The sequence below is a fragment of the Erythrolamprus reginae genome, chromosome Z (assembly GCF_031021105.1).
Source record: "Erythrolamprus reginae isolate rEryReg1 chromosome Z, rEryReg1.hap1, whole genome shotgun sequence".
Classification (NCBI taxonomy): domain Eukaryota; kingdom Metazoa; phylum Chordata; class Lepidosauria; order Squamata; family Dipsadidae; genus Erythrolamprus; species Erythrolamprus reginae.
Genome location: NC_091963.1, coordinates 53,373,012 through 53,393,712, shown reverse-complemented (window position 1 = coordinate 53,393,712; position 20,701 = coordinate 53,373,012). Strand labels below are relative to the sequence as shown.

The window sequence follows — 20,701 nt, the reverse complement described above, 5'->3', positions numbered from 1 at the left end:
CCCGTCAACTAAACAATGCCGGTTGGCGGGCCCCAGGGGGAGAGCCTTCTCTGTGGCGGCACCGACTCTCTGGAACCAACTCCCCCCAGAGATCAGAACTGCCCCTACTCTTCCTGCCTTCCGTAAACTCCTCAAAACCCACCTTTGCCGTCAGGCATGGGGAAACTAAACATCTTCCCCTGGGCACGTTGAATTTATATATGGTATGCTTGTGTGTGTGTATGTTAGTATAGGGGTTTTTCTTAAATTTATAATATTTTAATTAATTGGATTAATGTATTGGATTGTCTTTTCACTTGTTGTGAGCCGCCCCGAGTTTTCGGAGAGGGGCGGCATACAAATCCAAATAATAATAATAAATAAATAAATAAATCTAATTATTAAAGTTATAATGCAGCTGTTGTGGTTCCGTCTGAGGCCCCTCCGGGAACGGCTGACCTTCTGTCGGTTTCCAGCTCAGAGGGAGAGGCTGAGGAACAGGAGGTGCAGACAGACGAGGAGGAGGAATCCCAGGCTGAAGAAGAGGGAGGACAGCCAGAGTCCCACCAGGGGGAGCTCTCCCCAGCAAGCAGCCTGGATTCCTTAGAGGAAAGTGCACAAGCCATAATTGATCTGCGACAACGAAGAGCTACTCAGAGACGGAATCAATTGGCTAAATACTTTCAGCATTAAAGTGGCAACAGCTGGGTTTGGGTGTGGTGCTCTTGGGAAAGGCTAAAAGGCAGACCCACCCTTCCTGGCTTGTGGAGTTTTATCTTTGAGAGTCGTGGGACCTGACTGTGAACTTTGGCGTCTTGGAATCCTGGTTTGTGCCTTTGACTATTGAAACCTTGGGGGGGGGGGTGCCAGCAAGAAGCTTGCTGTATTGTCTGGACATCAGGACCCTGCTGTACCGTATTATATCCTGTCTGTTGGGAAGAACAGGTTTTCCTCTGTGCTTATTTTTTCCAGTTATAAAATACTTTTGGCTTTTACCAGAGTGTCTGGCTGTTTTTTCCAGTTGGTGTTGAGGTCTGGGGGAACCCAGACAGAACAGCAGCCAGGTTTGATTTAAGTTTAAATCACAGTCAAAACCAGCTGTTTACTGATGTGTGTGGAGTGAGGAAGGTAGCACTGTTGCCCAAAAACAGCAGGAAAATACTAAATAATAGTAAAGATGGCAAGGTTACCTTTTGAAAATCTACTGGCAAAATGGAAGGAAGATGCAATGTCATTAGCAAAATCACTTTGCTTAGTAAATAATATGAAAGTAGTTCATAATCTGTACTGCCATTCTCCAAGTTGCTGAATAGTGACATAGTTCATTCTGCTTTGCTTGAAATATGGTGAAAGCAACAAATGTTTGCTGTAAAAGATAGGTAAGACCAGTCAATGAAAAAAGTGACTAATCATATATAATCTCATAATTTAAAATATTCTTACTCAGAAGTAAGTACCACCTAATTCAACAGGATCAGCTAAACAAATAATTCCCTCACCACTATCAAACTATTCACTAAGGCTGCATTACTATTAGTATAAGTCTTCTCATCATTCCTATCACCCATCTCCTCCCATTTATGAATGTATGACTATAACTTGTTACTTGTATCCTTATGGTTTATATTGTTTCCTGATTGCTTATTTGTACCCTATGACAATCATTGTGCTGTATCTCATGATTCTTGACAAATGTACACTGAAAGCATATGCACCAATGACAAATTCCTTATGTGTCCAATCACATTTGGCCAATGAAGAATTCTATTCTATTCTATTCTACTCTATTCTACTCTGTTCTGTTCTAGTCTAGTTTAGTCTATTCTGTTCTATTCTCAGGTGGTTTTGTAGCAGCAGTTTGAGATGATAATCCCAGTTCTTGCCTGAAAGTGGGGAATAATTTATTGACATACAATTTTCTATTTACTATGAATGAGAAAAGTTCAGAACATCATTTTGCATATAAAGAGTTTTCCAATATAGCAGCTTCTTGTGCATATAGCTAGATTTAAATTATTTTGGTTGAGTGTAATTCTTTGAATTCTTTATGGGCTTGGAAACCTTACCTTTGCCTTATGATGGCAAAGATTCAAGATTCCAAAGTAAATTAGGAAGATAATGTGAAGGAAAATGTATCTTAAAACATTAATTTATTTGAATTTTCCTAAACTGCATAGCAAAATTGTATCAAAACATTTAAAAAGCTACTAGTTCAGGAGAAAAGGAAAGAATCCAGTAACACTGTCCTTTAAGTTGTAAAGAGACCCATATCTCATTATGATTAGTGTTCCTTAAAGGTAAACCACTATTTATTCCCAAATAATTAATTTTCAAGGGTGTATGTTTTTAAAATGAAATCTTGATCTTTTCATTTTTTTTACTTTTCAATGAAAAAACCTTCTTGGGCATTTAAAATTAATTTTGAAATGAAACAAAACAAAGTTAATTGTTTGGTGAATTAAAATCCTGTACAAAGAAAATACAAATAATATTTTACTTGTCATGTGACTATATGGAAATGTTAGCACTATTCTATTAAAAGTGATGGAGATCTTTCCTACAAAAACTGGCTGCCAACAGTAGGAATTTGATGCCCTTCAGAGAATTAACTAGATTCAAACCATGTCTTAAGCAAAGCCAGTATGAGTTTTATTTATTTTAATGATCTACCTATAGTTAAACAATCTAAGATTTACCTTTAGATTGGCTGGATTCACATCCAATCCAAGATCTGGCTGTGAATCCAGCCAAAACCCTGAAATAAAAGTTCATCTCTTACAAGATAATTTTATCTCACAAAAGAACAAATTCTCTGTAACTTACAATAACTTGCTTCATTTATATAGAAAGGAGGAACTAACCAAGGAAGAAAGATTGTTCACATGTTCATTTCAAACTGAATTTCAATAAAATCAACGAATTTTTGTCCAGCATTTCATAAAAATAAACTGGAATGTATGATGCATATCTTAAGATATTTTTAAAGAATTAATTTATAGGGGTTTTTTTCAATCGATGCAATTTAATCGATACATGTACTCACTGAAGGTGAAACTAACACGCAACAAAAAAAAATACATTCTTCTGATCTTCCATGTTCTTTTATAAAAAAAATAAGGTTAAAGCCGCCGGTCTGAAAAATTATTACCAATGATGCCCTATTTATTAAAGCAGGATATTCGCACATCTTGCAAGCACTTCAAAAGGCCTGCTTCGTTTCGCTTTTAGCCGGTATGTTTTTTAGGAACGAATTTTGAATTTCTCAGGCACTTAACAATGAGGGAAACACTAGGCTTTAAAACATATTATTGTACAGCCACGATCAATCTCGTTTTACGATAGATTTCTTGTTTGTTTTTTGTGACGGTGAGTATCGAAGATACAGCGGGAAAGAATCCCCCAGTAACCAGACATTTAACTGATAGTAACTCGGAGCTCCCGTCGTAACATAGCTTCTTCTTCGACTTATTCGACTTTAGCGAGCCTTCGCTAAATACGAGGAAACGTCCACTAATCACACAGAAGTTTACGCTACGTCCCAGGACAGATTTGGAAAGGCCCCTTGATTATTGAGAGGGAATGTTCCGAAATTCCCCCGACTAACATGTTACCGCTGACGGCGCCATGCCATTGGGCGTGCTCTTGTGTAAGTAGTTGTTGCGCGAAAGCTTCGGTAATAACGTGTGTTGCGGTGTTGCTCGTAGGTAACCGATTCCAATCGAACAGTCTTCGGAACAGCCAGGGTTACAAATCAAGGTAAGAACTATTGGGGTCAAAGATCTCCCTAAGTATGCCCAGAACTTTTGGTCCCGTCTTCCCTGAAATTTGTCAGCGGTTTACTATAAAAATCTAACCGTACTTGAAAAATGAAATCCAGTAAACACAGGCATACAAACAACTCCAAAGGCTACTTCTATTGAGGCTGCGTTGGAATTAAAGCTCATTATGTTCAAGGAAACCAGCTTCCATTCTTATAGATTACAGTTTAAGGCGCAGGCTCTTTTATACCTCTGAAAATTAAGCCGAATTCACAGGATCTTGCCTTCAGCTAAAGATGCGTGGGACAGCAGCAGCTTTGATCTGCCTGAATCTCAAACATTAGAATAGTTGGTAGTAAATAAACGCTTTGTATTACTTTTCAAACTAATGATAACTGTTCAATTGTTCTGTGCTTCAGAGAGGATTGAAATTGCAAGGCCCGGTGGCTGAGGGACAAAGTATAGTTCCTCCTTGCTAACGTCAGATACGAGCCGCCTTCCGTGAATGTAACAGGAAAATATTTTCCCTGGTTTCTGTGTTCCCGTTCCCTTCCTCCGCTCTTCCTCTCTCAGAGCCTTGAGAAATCGTGGAAGGCTCGACACAGAGAAGGGGGGTCCCCCCCCCTCTCTCTCTCTCTCTCACACACACACACACAGAGAGAGAGAGAGAGAGCAGGGAAGCACTAGAACGGAGAAGGGAGAGAGAGATAGGGACAGCACTAGAACGGAGAAGGGAGAGAGAGATCGGGACAGCACTAGAACGGAGAAGGCTCCCTCTTTGTCAAGGGCCAGGGTTTGCGCCGATGCTGAGGGCGACCCCCGCCGCGTTTGAGGCAAAATGTGGGTCCTCCGCGTCTCTTCTAACAGCTTGGTTGAGGGCGCCAAGGTATCGCCTATTGAGGAGGGTCGGTGACTTAATGGATCGCTCTGAACTCAAAGGCAATGGCCCTTCTTTCCTTTGACCCCGAAAGTTGATTTCGGCCTTGCAGTTTGGCAGGCTAAGAACCAGCCAGACACCCACTGACTCCGCTTTTCTTTATTTGAGAGGAGTACTTTTTAAAGGGGTTTCTCTTTTTCTTTTCGCGAAAGCAAAATTTAAATCAGAATACTTTTTATTTTTTCGGGTTCATCGAATTGTTTAACAATGCAGAGAGTGAGGGGACTTTAAAAGTATGCCGCCTTACAGAAGTCACAGATGACTTGTTTCAATTAGAAACTGTCTAATTAAATTAGTATCTCCCGGCTCGGCCAATAGGTGGGCGAGAATAAGAGAAGTTCCTCTCTGAATGGAACCATCTCCAAGCTCCTCCCCGGGTACAAGAAAGAAGCACGCGCCTATATATATGTATACATGCTCTACAGCGTGATCGGGTGCAGTCACTGGCATGGGATTAAAGGGACGGGGCCAGTGGATGGCTATAGGTCGCCACAGTGGGCGGCTAACGACTTTTTCTCTTTCTTTAAGACGTCTGGGAAGCATAGACCTCGGGAGGGGTGAGGTGCATGTTGTTTGAGGCTCTCGCTAGAGCTGTTCTCCGAGAGTTCAGAGACTCTTCAAGGTGGAGGCAAGGGAGGAATCTCCTGGCGAGATGCAGTTGGGGGAGCAACTCATAGGCAGTTCTGCTAATCTGCCGGGTACCCCGTTTTATCCGCTGGAAGCCGCGAGCGGGAGAGCTGGCGCTATCGCGCGACACCTCAACACTGGGTCGCCGCCGCGCCTGGACTTGGAGAAAGGGCCGAAAAAGTTCGGAGGTACCTCTGGGCCGCCAGCAAGCCTGTTAGGTGAGGCCGAGGAGGCAGGCGAGACACCGCCCTTCGTCACTGCCGACCAGATGCCATCCAAAGCGGCGGCTGAGGTCGCGGACGACGGCCGCAAGAGCTCGCCGCGTCCAACTGAGGAAGACTTATTGCTGCCGCCGCCGCCGCTTGCGCGCTACTCTCTAGATGGCCTGAGTCCAGAACGATACTATCTGCAATCTCCCGGCCCGCAGGCTGGTGCAGAGCTGGGCAGTCCATGCTCGCTTTTCCCGTACGCTGGGACGGCCGGGAGCGCGCAGTCCAGCTCCATGTACCAGGCGCCCAGTGGTGGAGCGCGCTACCCCTATGGTTCTGTGCTGACGCCGCCGGGCAACTATTCCACAGCAGCGAGTAGAACGCCTTTCGCTGCAGCCGCGAGCACGTATCAATATGGCCAAGGCGCACCTCCCGGTGCTATCTATAACTCTTACCCACCACCGCCGGCGGCGGGGGTCTCCTGCGGTGGCCTAGGGGGACTGACGATGTCCGGCGGGGCGGGGGGGGTCCGTGCCCAGGTCTTTCTCTGCAATCGGGCGCTCTGGCTGAAGTTCCATCGACACCAAACCGAGATGATCATTACCAAGCAGGGCAGGTAGGTTTTGATGACGGGTGGCTGTTTCGGAGCGCAGCTTTCTTGCCCGAGCATATCTGTTAATTACTGCATTTCGGGGAGGGGTGACAAAAGGAGAGCGGAGCTGCATCCCTCTCTAGTTCGGATTTAAGTTTTGGGTGAAAGCTTCGTGTGCCCTAGAAAAATCTGGTATCAAAGACGAGTAAATTCGTTTCTTCGAACAGTCTTTTAGGTTTAGAAACATGCTTTGAAAAAGGAAATTAGTGGATACAGTTGCACTCAAGAGAGAGAAGAAATCTACAGTAAATGTCTTTGGGACGCTGGCTACCCTTTTAATTTGGGTTCTGGTTTTGCTTTTCTAATGGGCTCCCTGGTTCCTGACCTTCCTATTTCAGAATTCCAATCCTCCAATCCTTTTTCATGAAATATTATTTCTTCATTCTTCTGCAGCCAGTGCACACTTCTTCGATTGCTCCCATTCACCCACCCTGTAATCATATTGGATTCTAAGCACTGGTGCTATATTGGTGTGGTAAAGTGCATTAGAATCTGTCACCAGCTCTGATCCTCTTGGAAAGAAAGACAGAATTTCCTTTGGTATTCTGATTTTATGAATCTCAATTTGCCTTTTAGTTTTAATATGTTGTAACAACTAGACTCTGGCACCATTTATTTGGAAATTGATCTGATCAAAGTTGCTGGAAAATCACACCGCTGTCTTTTCATGTTACCTAGCAAAGCAGTTTGTGTGACTGAAGTTTCTATTTTAAGATTTCAGAAAGATGGAATAATCCAATTTCAACTAAAAACAAGCTCTTTCCAAGCAGGTTTTTATCCCACCCCTCTGAGATGGTATGATTATGGGAGCTTGAAGTGGAGTTTCATTCTTTCTTCTTCAGCTTCTATTTCCAGTCCTAAAAATTTAAATTGGTTTCCTTGATAAATTTCAGCAGAATGCTTACTTTTCCCTAATGGGTTTGTTTTGAATAATTATTAGAAACAGCAAATGACTTCAGTGCAGAGAATACCTGTTCCAGGAAATCAGGGCTTGAGGTTCAAAAGTTAAAATTCCAAAATTGGTTCTCAAAACTGATGGTGGAAATGGAAGACTGCACATTGACACAGGATAACTGTGCAGCAACTGCTGATTTTCCAAAGCAGAATTGTGGATGAAGTATTTTCTTTCCAGCATCTACTCTGATGTTTGCAAAAAAGAGGGGATATTTGGAGCCAAACCCTTTCCTAGGAGACTCTCTAAATATAAAATCTGCAAGGGGATCACCATCTGCCTCCTTTTTTTTGGCCTAGGTGCTAGCCAAGCCTGAAACATGCTGCCAGAGGGACTCTGCAGGGGTTTTTGGCAAATAGCTGCGGGCTATTTCTCTAAAAGCCCCTTCTTTCTTTTCTTTTCTTTTCTTTTCTCTCTTTCTCTTTCCCTTTCCTATTTCAGGCGGATGTTCCCTTTCCTGAGTTTCAACATAACAGGTCTCAATCCTACTGCCCATTACAATGTTTTTGTGGAAGTAGTGCTTGCAGATCCTAACCATTGGCGTTTCCAGGGAGGAAAATGGGTAACATGTGGCAAAGCTGATAATAATATGCAAGGTAGGATATTATTATAGGCTTATTCCTACAGCAGGAGGGGAAATCCTTTTTCACCCTAGATGTGTATGGAATATTACCCTTAGTTGAATAGAAAACCAACAGTTGCATTTTTGCTTCATGTATGTCTTCTTTGTAGTCAAAAATTTTATTGTGGAAGGATAATATTTCTCCCACTTTTTAAACGTAATATTGATGCCTTTTCTTGGGCCCATAACCTGTGAAAATATAGAGCTATTTCCCTTCTACAGTTTCTTCCAGTCATTTCAACTATATTTAAGACAATAAAAAGACTATATATGGTATATGGTTACATTGTTGAAGTGATGGCTGGTATCATTGAAAGATGTTGCAAATGATTAGCAAGGAAATTATCTTTTTTATTATGCTATATTTTTTGTCTTATTATGGGTGCTACATTTCCTCAGCCTAAAAAAGCCAGTGGTGGCATATTACTAGATGTGTAAGTGTCTGAACAATAGTGCCTCTTTTCTAAATCTGATAATTAGTAGCTATATACTTTGACTAATGTGTGATTATGTCAGTATCTCTGGTATGGAAGGAGGGAACTAAAGCATATTTTTGTTTACCCCCCCCCCCCCCATCCTAATAGGCAACAAGGTTTACGTTCATCCTGAATCTCCCAATACTGGAGCCCACTGGATGAGACAGGAAATCTCTTTTGGAAAACTCAAACTTACTAACAACAAAGGGGCCAATAATAATAATACCCAGGTAAAAAACCAACAAACTGTAGTTAAATGTGATGTGAATCAGACAAATTTGTTCCAGCAGTCTTGAATATTGACCCAATCTTGCCTTTTAACAGAGATAGACTGGCATGTAAAGGAGGAATAGGCCATGAATCCTAATTCTAATTCTGTACAAAATTTAATAGCTTTTAAATATATTTGTCTTATAACAAAAAATGGCTAAACTGTTTCCAGATGATTGTTCTACAGTCCCTGCACAAATATCAGCCTCGTCTCCATATTGTGGAAGTGACAGAAGATGGTGTCGAAGATATGAATGACTCTACTAAAACACAAACTTTCAACTTTCCTGAAACACAGTTCATAGCTGTTACTGCATATCAGAATACTGATGTAAGGATAACATAATCTCACTATGCTAAATCACTTTTTATCAGTATCATAGCATCTTCTTTCACCTCATGCCCTTTTTAAAATTAAATAAGAGCATGTGAGCAAACAGACTTGTGAGTGTTTTAGTATTAGTGTGGCATGTAAATTATTATTTCCTTCAATCTGTGTTTCATCAATCTATTTAGCAAATTTATAAATAAATTTATTTCATTATTCATTTATTCATTTATTCATTCATTCATTCATTCTCTATAATTGCCAATGCCAAACAAATTACATCAGATAGCGAACAATTGTAAAGTAGTTAAAAACAATTACAGTATAATGCAAATTAAATATATATGGCAGTTGAGAAAAATAATAATAGATATCAATATAGCTAGGAAACAGGGCCCTTCATACCTTTAGGGTCACAAATCAGACAGGTGTTTAAGGTCTTACAAAGGGTCAATAGGATCAGAGTCATCCTCAGTCCTGCAAAAGAATGTTCCAGAGGACAAGAGCATTTGGCAGCCAAGACATGCCTCCTGGAATCCGCCAGTCAACATTCCTTGCCTGAAAAGACCTGTAAATCACCAAGAAAATTTAATTTTCCATGTAAATATATATATTTTCCTTTTTACACATACAAAGAACTATTTGCCTTTTTAGGTATAATATATCTAAATAGGTCATGCTATTTTTCTGATTTATTTTCCAGATCACACAGCTTAAAATTGATCATAACCCTTTTGCAAAAGGCTTCAGGGACAACTATGATTCGTAAGTAATGATTTGTTTATTTCTCCCTAGTGCTAAGGACAATGAAAAACTTCTATTAGCTCTTAATATTTTTTATTTAGCATACTCACTTTGAACTTTATATTTTAAAAAGTGACTTTATATCTAAGCAAATCTGTTAAACAACAAAAGTCTACTAATGTACCTAATGTAACTAAGAAATAATATTGTGTGTGTGTATGTAAGTAAGTATATATGTGTGTATACATATACATATACTTATACATATACATATACTATTGAATTAAAGGATTGGCTTTCCAAACTTATATTGTGCATTGCAATAGATGTATGAGTTAGGTTAGCAGAGACTACTGGATGTAGAATTAAACATTAGTTTGGAATACAATTTAAATTAAACAGATAACTTTATTTAAACACATAACTTTATTATCTTTAATTAGTATTAGTGGAAAAAAGGTACATTAGACATACAATCTAAAAGTACTAAGATAGCATCCCAGTGAACATGTAGTCCCATACATATATATTAACATTTAATTTCTGAATGGCAAAGAACAATATCTTAGCCTTTCTCTTTTATATTTGTAGCATGTACACAGCTTCAGAAAATGACAGATTAACTCCATCTCCTACGGATTCTCCTAGATCCCACCAGATTGTCCCAGGAGCCCGGTACACTGTACAACCCTTCTTCCAGGAACAATTTGTCAACAACCTGCCACCAGCTAGATTCTATAATGGTGAAAGAGCTGTACCCCAGACCAATGGCCTCCTCTCTTCGCAGCAGACTGAAGAGGTGACTAATCCACCACAGAGATGGTTTGTCACTCCGGTCCAGCAGTCAGGAGCCAACAAACTCGACATGCATTCCTATGAAACTGATTACTCTCCAAGTAGCTTACTCTCTTATGGTATCAAATCGCTTCCCATTCAGACATCCCATGCACTGGGGTATTACCCAGATCCAACATTTTCTTCTGTAGCTGGATGGGGAAGTCGAGGCTCTTACCCAAGGAAAATATCTACAGGTTTACCTTGGACCTCGAGAACAAGCCCTCCAGGTTTCTCTGAAGACCTCCTTTCAAAAGAAAAAGTAAAAGAAGAAATGGGGTCATCTTGGATTGAGACACCTCCATCCATAAAATCTCTAGATTCAAATGATTCTGGAGTTTATATTGGTGCTTGTAAAAGGCGGCGACTGTCCCCAAACAGCTCCAGCAATGAAAACTCTCCAACAATGAAGTGTGAGGATATTAATGCTGAGGACTATGGCAAAGATGCTTCTAAAGGCATGGGCTACTATGCTTTTTACACCAATTCTTAAATAATTGAGTCCTGGTTTCTTGACATTTGAGTAACTGTATATGTTGAGTGGTGGTGCTGAAATCCCTTGGTGAGCAACCTTTGGTATCCTCACCTTTTGAAATGGTCTTGTGCAATTCTATAGAATGTGCCAAAGCTTTTGTCTGACTTCCACAGAAAAAAAGGACAAAACAAGGTAGCACTAAAGGAGGGGGGTCCCCTTTCTTCTGCTCATTTTCAAGATTGAAGAAAAATGCTTAAGCAGTATTCTGAGATTAAATTAGGTTTTCCTTCAAAATGGTCAAAAGGGGGGGGAGGGTAATATATAGGTACATTTTAATCAATGGTTATGTTTTATGCATTGTCAAACAATTTAGAGAAAGGAAATTCGAAATTTCCTTTAGAAAGCTATTTTAAAAGGGAATCCAAATTGGATCTATTATTGCTGACTATTGCAAAAATACTTAGAGATTTTTCCTTTAGAACAATTCTTTATGTATGCAAGAACAAAAGTCTTAGTTTATAAGAAGTAAAACTTTTTTTGACCTGGACACTTTCAATCTTAGGACAGTGAAATGTTGCTACAAAAATAGCAAATGATGATTCCATATAATATGTACAGCTCTTTGTCTAGGCATTGTAGGCTATGGCAAAATACTCTTTAGTTGTAGCTATGGCAGTGCAGTTGAAGAGGATATGTTTGGAGTTCTCCATTTAAATAAATTCTAAATTGAAAGTGGGTACTGAGGCTAGGATTATGTCAAAATGTCTATTTATTGGTAAGTGTTGAGTGTATTTATTTCAATTGTTTTACATGAAAAGTGTTGTACTTCCTGTTGCACAGTCTGTAAATAGTATCAGATATTGAGGTCACAAAAAGCTTTAAAACAAAGCATTAGTTTTATTTGGGGGGAATGCTCGTCTGTACATAATTTATAATAAATGTATTACAATGATAAGGACTTCTTACTGTATTAGTTGTTGAGAAATTTTCTTTTCATTGCAAATGCTATATGAAGATTTGGGTACTGGATCGAGGTTCTTTCTGAAGCAGCAAGTGGTACTATTATTCCAAAATAAAATAATTTTGGCAGCAGGCTATGAACAAGGTATGAAGAATTGAGTCGGTAAAAGAGAAGGTTGCTGCACCCCGTTGATTAGCTGCTGCACAACCAAGAGCCTGATCCTCTTTAACTAGACATAAAACCCCATATTCCCTAGTTAACAAGAATTTTATCCAATATACCGCCGTCCTTCTCCCACAATGCCTACCCGCGGGAAGAGATAGAACTTAGTCCATATAAGCAAAAACGCGAACAGGTCGCCCTTAAGTTGGTTGGGTCTCCCCTCGCTCTCCTCCAGAAGGAGCGAAGATGGACATTTCTGGAGCGCCTAGCGTACTCGATGAGTACTGTAGTTACATACGCAGCGCGAGACGCTTCGAAGCCGTCGGCAGTTAATTCGGGATGGAAAAGAACGGATGTATTTACCTGCTTTGCTAGGGAAAATGTGGAGTCGCGCCAGTAGCTAAAGGAAGACGCGTCCGGGCAAGGCTTACATGCGCTCCGCTGTGCTCCAATACCGCTTCGTCCACGGAGCCTCCCTGAAATGGCAACACGCTCAAGTAAGGGATGAAGAGAAGGAATCACAGGATCTTACGCGAGTCCACTCTTTTCTGACCATTAGGGGACCGTCCTTGTCTACGTCGACCAGCAGAGACTTTCCTTGAAGCGTTCCAATTTCAAGTGGAAGTCACGCCTGCAGCTTAATTCGAAGACCAGAGACCTGTTCTGTCCAATTTCTGAATAGAATTTAAAAATGATATTACGCCGAAGCTTGTATGCACAAATGCCTTCCTGATTTGAAATAGATGCTCAACGACCCTGGCCTCTAGGAAGTTAAAATCAATATACACTTATAGTGCAATTTCAATTAAAATAATGGTAACACAAAATAAAGATACTGCACATACCATTTTGTTTGTAAGGTGATTGCAGCCGAGACTTTAGCTTGGGGGCGGAGGCTTACTAGTCTGACTTTTTCCATGGACAGAAGTAGGGGTCTCCCCTACCTTTCTTAAAATCAAGGCCGGGCCAGCTCGCCCCGTGGCTTCAGAAATCCTCTTGCGCAAAAGGCACGACTTCTGTTCCCATTCTTCCCCCAGCTGCAGGCAGAGAATTGGACCCGGCACTTCGGCATTAGGATGCCTCTGTCAAGAGAGGATCCCAGCCAGGAGGTGAGAGGCGAAATATGCTACCCAACCATTTCGGCCAGAAAGCACAAAATTTCCAATTTGAAAGCCCTTTTTCTCACGAAGGAAATCTGTATGTCCTGGAGGTTGTCTGCTTTCTCGGTCGCGGAGGATGGGGTGGTGGTCTTTTGTTCCGTGCCACCGAGGCGCCTCCGAAGGTAAATTCTGAAACTATTCCAAATTGCATTTTTTCTTCTAACCAATCTCCATTTATTCCCTCGTTTTCTCTATTCCTCGGTTGTCCTGCGCCAATTGCCGAAGAGCAAAGCGATCCCCCTCCCCCAGTAGCGTTTCCACGCAACCTGTATATTTTTTCACTACAGTGTGTTTTTTTTAAGGAAGGAAAGAAGAAACGGGGGTGGGAGGAAGGAGGGGGGAAAACTCGTGAAAAGTCCTCACACTGTTTAATGGAACTTATAAGTGCCTGGCTGGCCCCAATTAACACCTTATGATAAGGCATTCCTAAAATGGAGTGCCAGACGCCAAATTGCGAATAAATTATCTAATTAATCTGCCTAAGATGACGGTGATAAACAAATCTATATTTAAATGAGATGAAAGATGCAAGCTATTTGTTTACAATAACAGTAAGAAAGTTAAAAAATACTGTAAACGCGTGTCCACGCGCAACATACAAACTTCCTCTGCTTTGGTATTACAGTTACAGCTGCCGAATACAACCTCAAATAATTCGCTGCGAGCTGGACTCCATCATGGACTCTAGCCAATGTGCAAAATGGGTCTCCCTGGAATTGAATCCGCAAACCGATTTGCATGAGGTTCACGGTTTTTAGAGAGTAGCTTTTATTGCCAATTCAGAAGACAGTGGATAGGGCGACTAGCATGAAGAGTCTTTATGGATGTAGGTTTTGGTTGCCCAAATCTAAAATTCGAGGCAAGGAATTAAGGTAAAGGTGGTTACCATAGGAAGCAGAAATTGGGATCTTAATGGAGAAAGAAAGCAGGAAGTAAGACTGGGAAATATGCGCATGCTGATTACTGACTCAGGTGCAGGAACATTTCCACTAATTATAACTCTGTATAACTACTTTGGTACCTAATTCAAACACAGTGAAATCCATGGGATTCATATCCTATTTCTGGTGTTTTAATTCATATAAAATCAACCAGGATATAAGTCACAAGTGGTCAAGTTCCAAGGCCTCTGACAAATGGGTTAACTTTGCCATTCATTTGTTTAGATTGAAGACAAACTGGACAATCTAGCTGCTGTAAAAGATGAAAGTCACTTCAAGGGACTCCTGGTGATTTCCCAACCTTTAGAAAAAATGCAAATCTCTTATAGCCTTAGGATTTCCCGGTGGTCTCCCATCCAAGCACATTTTACAGAAAGCCGAATTTCACTAACGAAATGTAAGGTTCTAAATGATTTTTTTCTATCAACCTGACATACAGGGAATTTTAAAAATGTAATGCTCTCTTTAAAAACGCTTTAAAAAGTCTTCTCTCCGTATCGATCTACGGGAGGCACTGCTCTTAATTGGTCGCAACAAATTCCAGAAATATGAGTTCACCTTTACTCAGTGAAAAAGTCTAAATAGCAAGAACTCTGCCTCATTTCTACGCAGGAGCTCAGCAGCTTCGCGGTCTGCACGTTTTAATCAATCGTGACCTGCGCTCTAATAGAAAGACTGGATTCAGGTCAGTAGGGACCAAACTGAAAAGGAGAAACCAGCGACCGAGCAAATACACGCGTGCATTTTTGTAGATGCCCGTGCAACTGAATGAAAAATGAATTCTCCTACTCCACCCTTCCCCCATTCCAAATGCCCCAAGAGCGCATCCGGATTAGAAGAGAAATCGTAGGACAGCAGCAGCAGGACTCCCAACGGCTGACTACCGCAAGTTAAACAAAATGAGGGGCTTTTGCTGAGATTGGTTTAGTAGTTTGCTGCAATACATCCTGCAATGAGACCAGTGTAAGTCCAACTCAAAGCAATCCCACTGAGTTTTACACCTACTATTGAGTCTATTTGTAACTCTCTCAGTGTGTGCTCTCTCTCTTTGAACTTCCGAGTTATATTTTCTTCCTGAGTTTCTAATTGCTTTTCCATGTCCCAGGAAGGGAGAGAAACCTGCAAGAAGACACACAGAGAGAAAGACAGAGGGAGAGAGAGAGGGAGAGAAATTGGGAGGCTTTACTTTCCTGATGTTCAAGGTTTCCAGAAGAGTCAAGATGCATTTCCACACCTGCAGTTTAAATTGCGTCTTCTTGCTGCTGTCAAAGTAAAAACCTTGCCATCTGGTTATCTGGATTCTTGACTCCATCTGCTCAGCACAATTAATAGTGAATAGGATAATGCACCCTTCTGCCCCACCCACTACCTCACTATGGTGTCTTCACCATTCTTTATTGGCAGTGTGACCTGGTGAAAAGAAATGGGGTCAGATCCCAGAATTGTAAGAAGAAAGAGCAAATCAGCTTGCTGTCAATTCAGAGATGGTTTGTGAAATAGGGTTCTTGATGCTTTCTGAGTTAGGTGGGTCCCTCCACCCCCAAATATTTTATTGCCAAATTAAGGTACATCATCAAAGGTAGAAAGAAGAGAATGAGGTTTGCAAATCCTAAATATCTTCTTGAGGTACCATTTGTGATGTGCACTGTTCCAGCTTTCTGCAAATTTGCTCTATGTACTCCATATGCTGTTCTGGTCAGAAACTCATGGTATGGTGCTTCCACTTCATATTTGAAAAAACAACTTCTGGCCATAGACACAACAGACCACCTCACTGCACTGACAAGCTTTTTACATTTTACACCTTTTGGAGTTGTAATGGGGTAGCAGTGTATTTAATCACTGAAGGTTATAGAGCTGTAAGGTTGTGAATCAGATGAAGGTTATGTCATATGACCAAGATGGGAGAGGTAGAATGGGTTATGTAAATTATTATTATTATTATTATTATTATTATTATTATTATTATTATTATTATTATTTATTTATTATTATTATTATTATTATTATTATTATTATTATTATTATTATTATTTCAGTACAACACAGCAAACGAGATCACTATGCTGGATTTCGTATTTAATCACCAATCGGGCACTTCCCAAGCACCTAGGACTGCATGATGTAGGGGCGAATTATGTTTGCTGATCCCAGTAAAGCGGGCTTTTGCAATTGACAGATGGAGATTTTGTCAATTCCGATGGTTTTCAAATGTCCATTGAGATTCTTTGGTATTGCGCCCAGCGTGCCAAGTACCACTGGGACCACTTTCACTGGCTTATGCCAGAGTGGTTGCAGCTCGATTTTTAGATCTTCGTATTTCACTAATTTCTCTAGCTGCTTCTCCTCAATTCTGCTGTCTCCTGGGATTGCGATGTCAATGATCCATACTTTCTTTTTCTCCACGATCACAATGTCTGGTGTGTTATGCTTCAGAATTCGCGTCAGCAGCCTGGTCAACACAGGCATCCATAGAGGACATTTGCAGAGCTGCAACATGGGCAGCACCTTCGACATTCATACGTCATTATAAGTTGTCATTATTATTATTATTATTATTATTATTATTATTATTATTATTATTGTTGTTGTTGTTGTTGTTGTTGTTGTTGTTGTTGTTGTTGTTGTTATTATTTATTAGATTTGTATGCCGCCCCTCTCCGTAGACTCGGGGCGGCTTGCAGCAATGATAAAAACAATATATAATGACAAATCTAATAGTTAGAATCTAAAATAATAATAATACATTTTAAAAGTCTAAAAAACAAGAAACCCCAATATATATTTAAAAAAACATACATACAGTCATATCATACATAAAGAACTACATAGGCAGGGGGAGATGTTTAAGTTCCCCCATGCCTGACGACAGAGGTGGGTTTTAAGGAGTTTACGAAAAGCAAGGAGGGTGGGGGCAATTCTAATTCTGGAGGGAGCTGATTCCAGAGGGTTGGAGTCACCACAGAGAAGGCTCTTCCTCTGGGTCCCGCCAAACGACATTGTTTAGTTGACGGAACCCGGAGGAGACCAACTCTGTGGAACCTAACCGGTCGCTGGGATTCGTGCGGCAGAAGGCGGTCTCGTAGATACCCTGGTCTGGTGCCATGAAGGGCTTTATAGGTGATGACCAACAGTTTGAATTGTGACTGGAAACTGATCGGCAACCAATGCAAACTGCGGAGTGTTGGAGTAACATGGGCATATTTTGGAAAGCCCATGATTGCTCTCGCAGCTGCATTCTGCACGATCTGAAGTTTCCGAACACTATTCAAAGGTAGCCCCATGTAGAGAGCGTTACAGTAGTCAAGCCTCAAGGTGATGAGGGCATGAGTGACTGTGAGCAGTGACTCCCAGTCCAAATAGGGCCGCAACTGGTGCACCATGCGAACCTGGGCAAAGGCCCCCCTTGCCACAGCTGAAAGATGTTTCTCTAATGTGAGCTGTGGATCAAGGAGGACGCCCAAGTTGCAGACCCTCTCCGAGAGGGTCAATAATTCCTCCCCAGGGTGATGGACAGACAGATGGAGTTGTCCATGGGAGGCAAAACCCACAGCCACTCCATCTTATCAGAGTTGAGTTTGAGTCTGTTGACACCCATCCAGGCCCAAACAGCCTCCAGACACCGGCACATCACTTCCACTGCTTCGTTGACTGGACATGGGGTGGAGATGTAAAGCTTGGTATCATCAGCCTACTGATGATACCTCACCCCATGCCCTTGGATGATCTCACCCAGCAGTTTCATGTAGATATTAAATAGCAGGGGGGAGAGGACTGACCCCTGAGGCACCCCACAAGGGAGAGACCTCAGGGTCGACCTCTGACCCTCCACTAACACAGACTGCGACCGACCAGAGAGGTAGGAGGAGAACCACTGAAGAACAGTGCCTCCCACTCTGGAAACTGACCCCTCCAGCCGGCGCAGAAGGATACCATGGTCAATGGTATCGAAAGCCGCTGAGAGGTCAAGGAGCACCAGGACAGAGGATAAACCCCTGTCCTGGGCCCACCAGAGATCATCCATCAACGCAACCAAAGCAGTTTCCATGCTGTAACCAGGCCTGAAACCCAACTGTTGGGGACCTAGATAATTGGCTTCTTCCAAGGACCGCTGGAGCTGGAGCACCACCACCTTCTCAACAACCTTCCCCATAAAGGGAAGGTTGGAGACTGGACAATAGTTATTAAGTATGGCTGGGTCCAGGGAAGGCTTCTTGAGTAGGGGGTGCACAACCACCTCCTTATAGGCTGCCGGAAAGGACCCCTTCCCCAAGGAGGCATTGATAATCTCCTGGACCCAGCTCTGTGTCACCTCTCTGCTGGCCGAAACCAGCCAGGAGGGACACGGATCCAGTAAGCAGGTGGCGGAACTCACAGCTCCAATGGCCTTGTCCACTTCATCAGGTGTCACCAGATCAAACTCTTCCCAGACAGGTGGACAAGTACGGGCCCCAGTCACCTCGACTGACTTGTTGTCAGTCGACTCTGCTATCCAATCGGAGTCGATGTCCACCCGGATCCGAGCGATTTTATCAGCAAAAAATGTGTTAAAGTTCTCAGCACTACTTTGCAAGGGCTCCCCAACTCCCCTCTGGTTAAGAAGTGAACGGGTCACCTAAACAGAGCGGCCAGGCGGGATTCCGCTGATGCACAAATATGATCTCTATTGTGAAAATTCTTGCTGATGCAATAAAGGCGGCATGGTACGCGCATCTTGCCACCTTGAGCGCCACTTTTTAAGTCTTAATATGAGCTCTTACAAGTGTTCGAACAGATTCAGACTTACTCTTCCTCCATCGCTTCTCTAGACATCTCTTCTGGCATTTCAACTCCCGGAGCTCCTCGTTGAACCATGGTACTCTACGGCAGAGGTCCCCAACCGCCGGTCCGCGGACCGGGACCGGGCCGTTGGGGTTTTCCAGCCGGTCCGCGGCGCCGCTGCCCTCCTGGCTGAGGACATTATGCAGGACAGGGTGGGGCGTCGGGCAGGGCGGGGAGAATCAGGAGGCTCCTTTGGCGGCTGGGGGCTGCCTGGCTTTGTGATTTTGGCTGGGGGGGAGTTAGGAAGGTCCTACTTCTCCCCCCCCCAGCCAAAAACTCAAAGCCTATCTGCTGGATACGGGCGATGAGCGGGACGAGCGGCGCCAAACACGGTGGCTGTGGCAGCTGCTGCAAGAGGCTTCCGCGCCGCTCTGTCCCACTCATCGCCCGTATCCAGCAGATAGGCTTTGAGTTTTTGGCTGGGGGGGGGAGAAGTAGGACCTTCCTAAGTCCCCCCCCCCAGCCAAAAACTCAAAGCCTATCTGCTGGATACGGGCGATGAGTGGGACAGAGCGGTGCGGAAGCCTCTTGCAGTAGCTGCCACAGCCACCGGCTTCGGCGCCGCTCGTCCCGCTCATTCCCCGTGTCTGGCAGAAGCTGCTGCCCGAGTGCTCTTGGCTGGCGGGATTCAAAGTGCTGGGGTGGGGGGTGTCCTGACAGCCCCCCCACCCCAGTGCTTCGCCTCCCGCTGGGACACCCCCTACCCCAGCACTTTGAATCCCGCCGGCCAAGAGCACTCGGGCAGCAACTTCTGCCAGACACGGACAATGAGCGGGACGAGCGGCGCCGAAGCCGGTGGCTGTGGCAGCTGCTGCAAGAGGCTTCCGCGCCGCTCTGTCCCACTCATTGCCCGTATCCAGCAGATAGGCTTTGAGTTTTTGGCTGGGGGGGGAGAAGTAGGACCTTCCTAAGTCCCCCCCCAGCCAAAATCTCAAAGCCTATCTGCTGGATACGGGCGATGAGTGGGACAGAGCGGCGCGGAAGCCTCTTGCAGTAGCTGCCACAGCCACCGGCTTCGGCGCCGCTCGTCCCGCTCATTCCCCATGTCTGGCAGAAGCTGCTGCCCGAGTGCTCTTGGCTGGCGGGATTCAAAGTGCTGGGGTGGGGGGGTGTCCTGACAGCCCCCCCACCCCAGTGCTTCGCCTCCCGCTGGGACACCCCCTACCCCAGCACTTTGAATCCCGCCGGCCAAGAGCACTCGGGCAGCAGCTTCTGCCAGACACGGACAATGAGCGGGACGAGCGGCGCCGAAGCCGTGGCTGTGGCAGCTGCTGCAAGAGGCTTCCGCTCCGCTCGTCCCACCCATTGCCCGTATCCAGAAGCTGCTGCCCAAGTGCTCTTGGCCGGTGGGATTCAAAGTGCTGGGGTGGGGGGTGTCCCAGCGGGAGGCGAAGCACTGGGGTGGGGAGGCTGTCGGGACACCCCCCACCCCCAGCACTTTGAGCACTCAGGCAGCAGCTTCTGCTGGATACAGGCGATGGGTGGGACAAGCAGCGCGGAAGCCGGTGGCTGTAGCAGCTGCTGCAAGAGGCTTCCGCGCCGCTCTGTCCCAGTCATCGCCCGTATCCAGCAGATAGGCTTTGAATTTTTGGCTGGGGGGTGGAGAAGTAGGACCTTCCTAACTCCCCCCCCAGACAAAATCACAAAGCCAGGCAGCCCCCATCCGCCAAAGGAGCCTCCTGATTCTCCCCGCCCTGTGGAGAAGTGTGGAGGGCTGCGTCACTAAGCTCCACCCCCCCATAACCCCACCCCCATATGACCAAAGCCCCCCCCCCGGGCCGTGGAAAATTGGT

At 43.7% G+C, this 20,701-nt stretch overlaps 1 protein-coding gene across 1 annotated transcript; it reads left to right on the top strand.

The window, feature by feature from the left end:
• The first annotated feature begins 5,326 nt into the window (after positions 1–5,326).
• Positions 5,327–11,815, top strand: EOMES (eomesodermin). The gene is made up of 6 exons (XM_070766839.1): positions 5,327–6,126; positions 7,556–7,710; positions 8,321–8,442; positions 8,655–8,813; positions 9,514–9,575; positions 10,146–11,815. The coding sequence occupies exons 1-6, from the start codon at positions 5,327–5,329 to the stop codon at positions 10,879–10,881; spliced, it is 2,034 nt and encodes a 677-aa protein (XP_070622940.1). The 3' UTR covers positions 10,882–11,815.
• Positions 11,816–20,701: the final 8,886 nt, after the last annotated feature.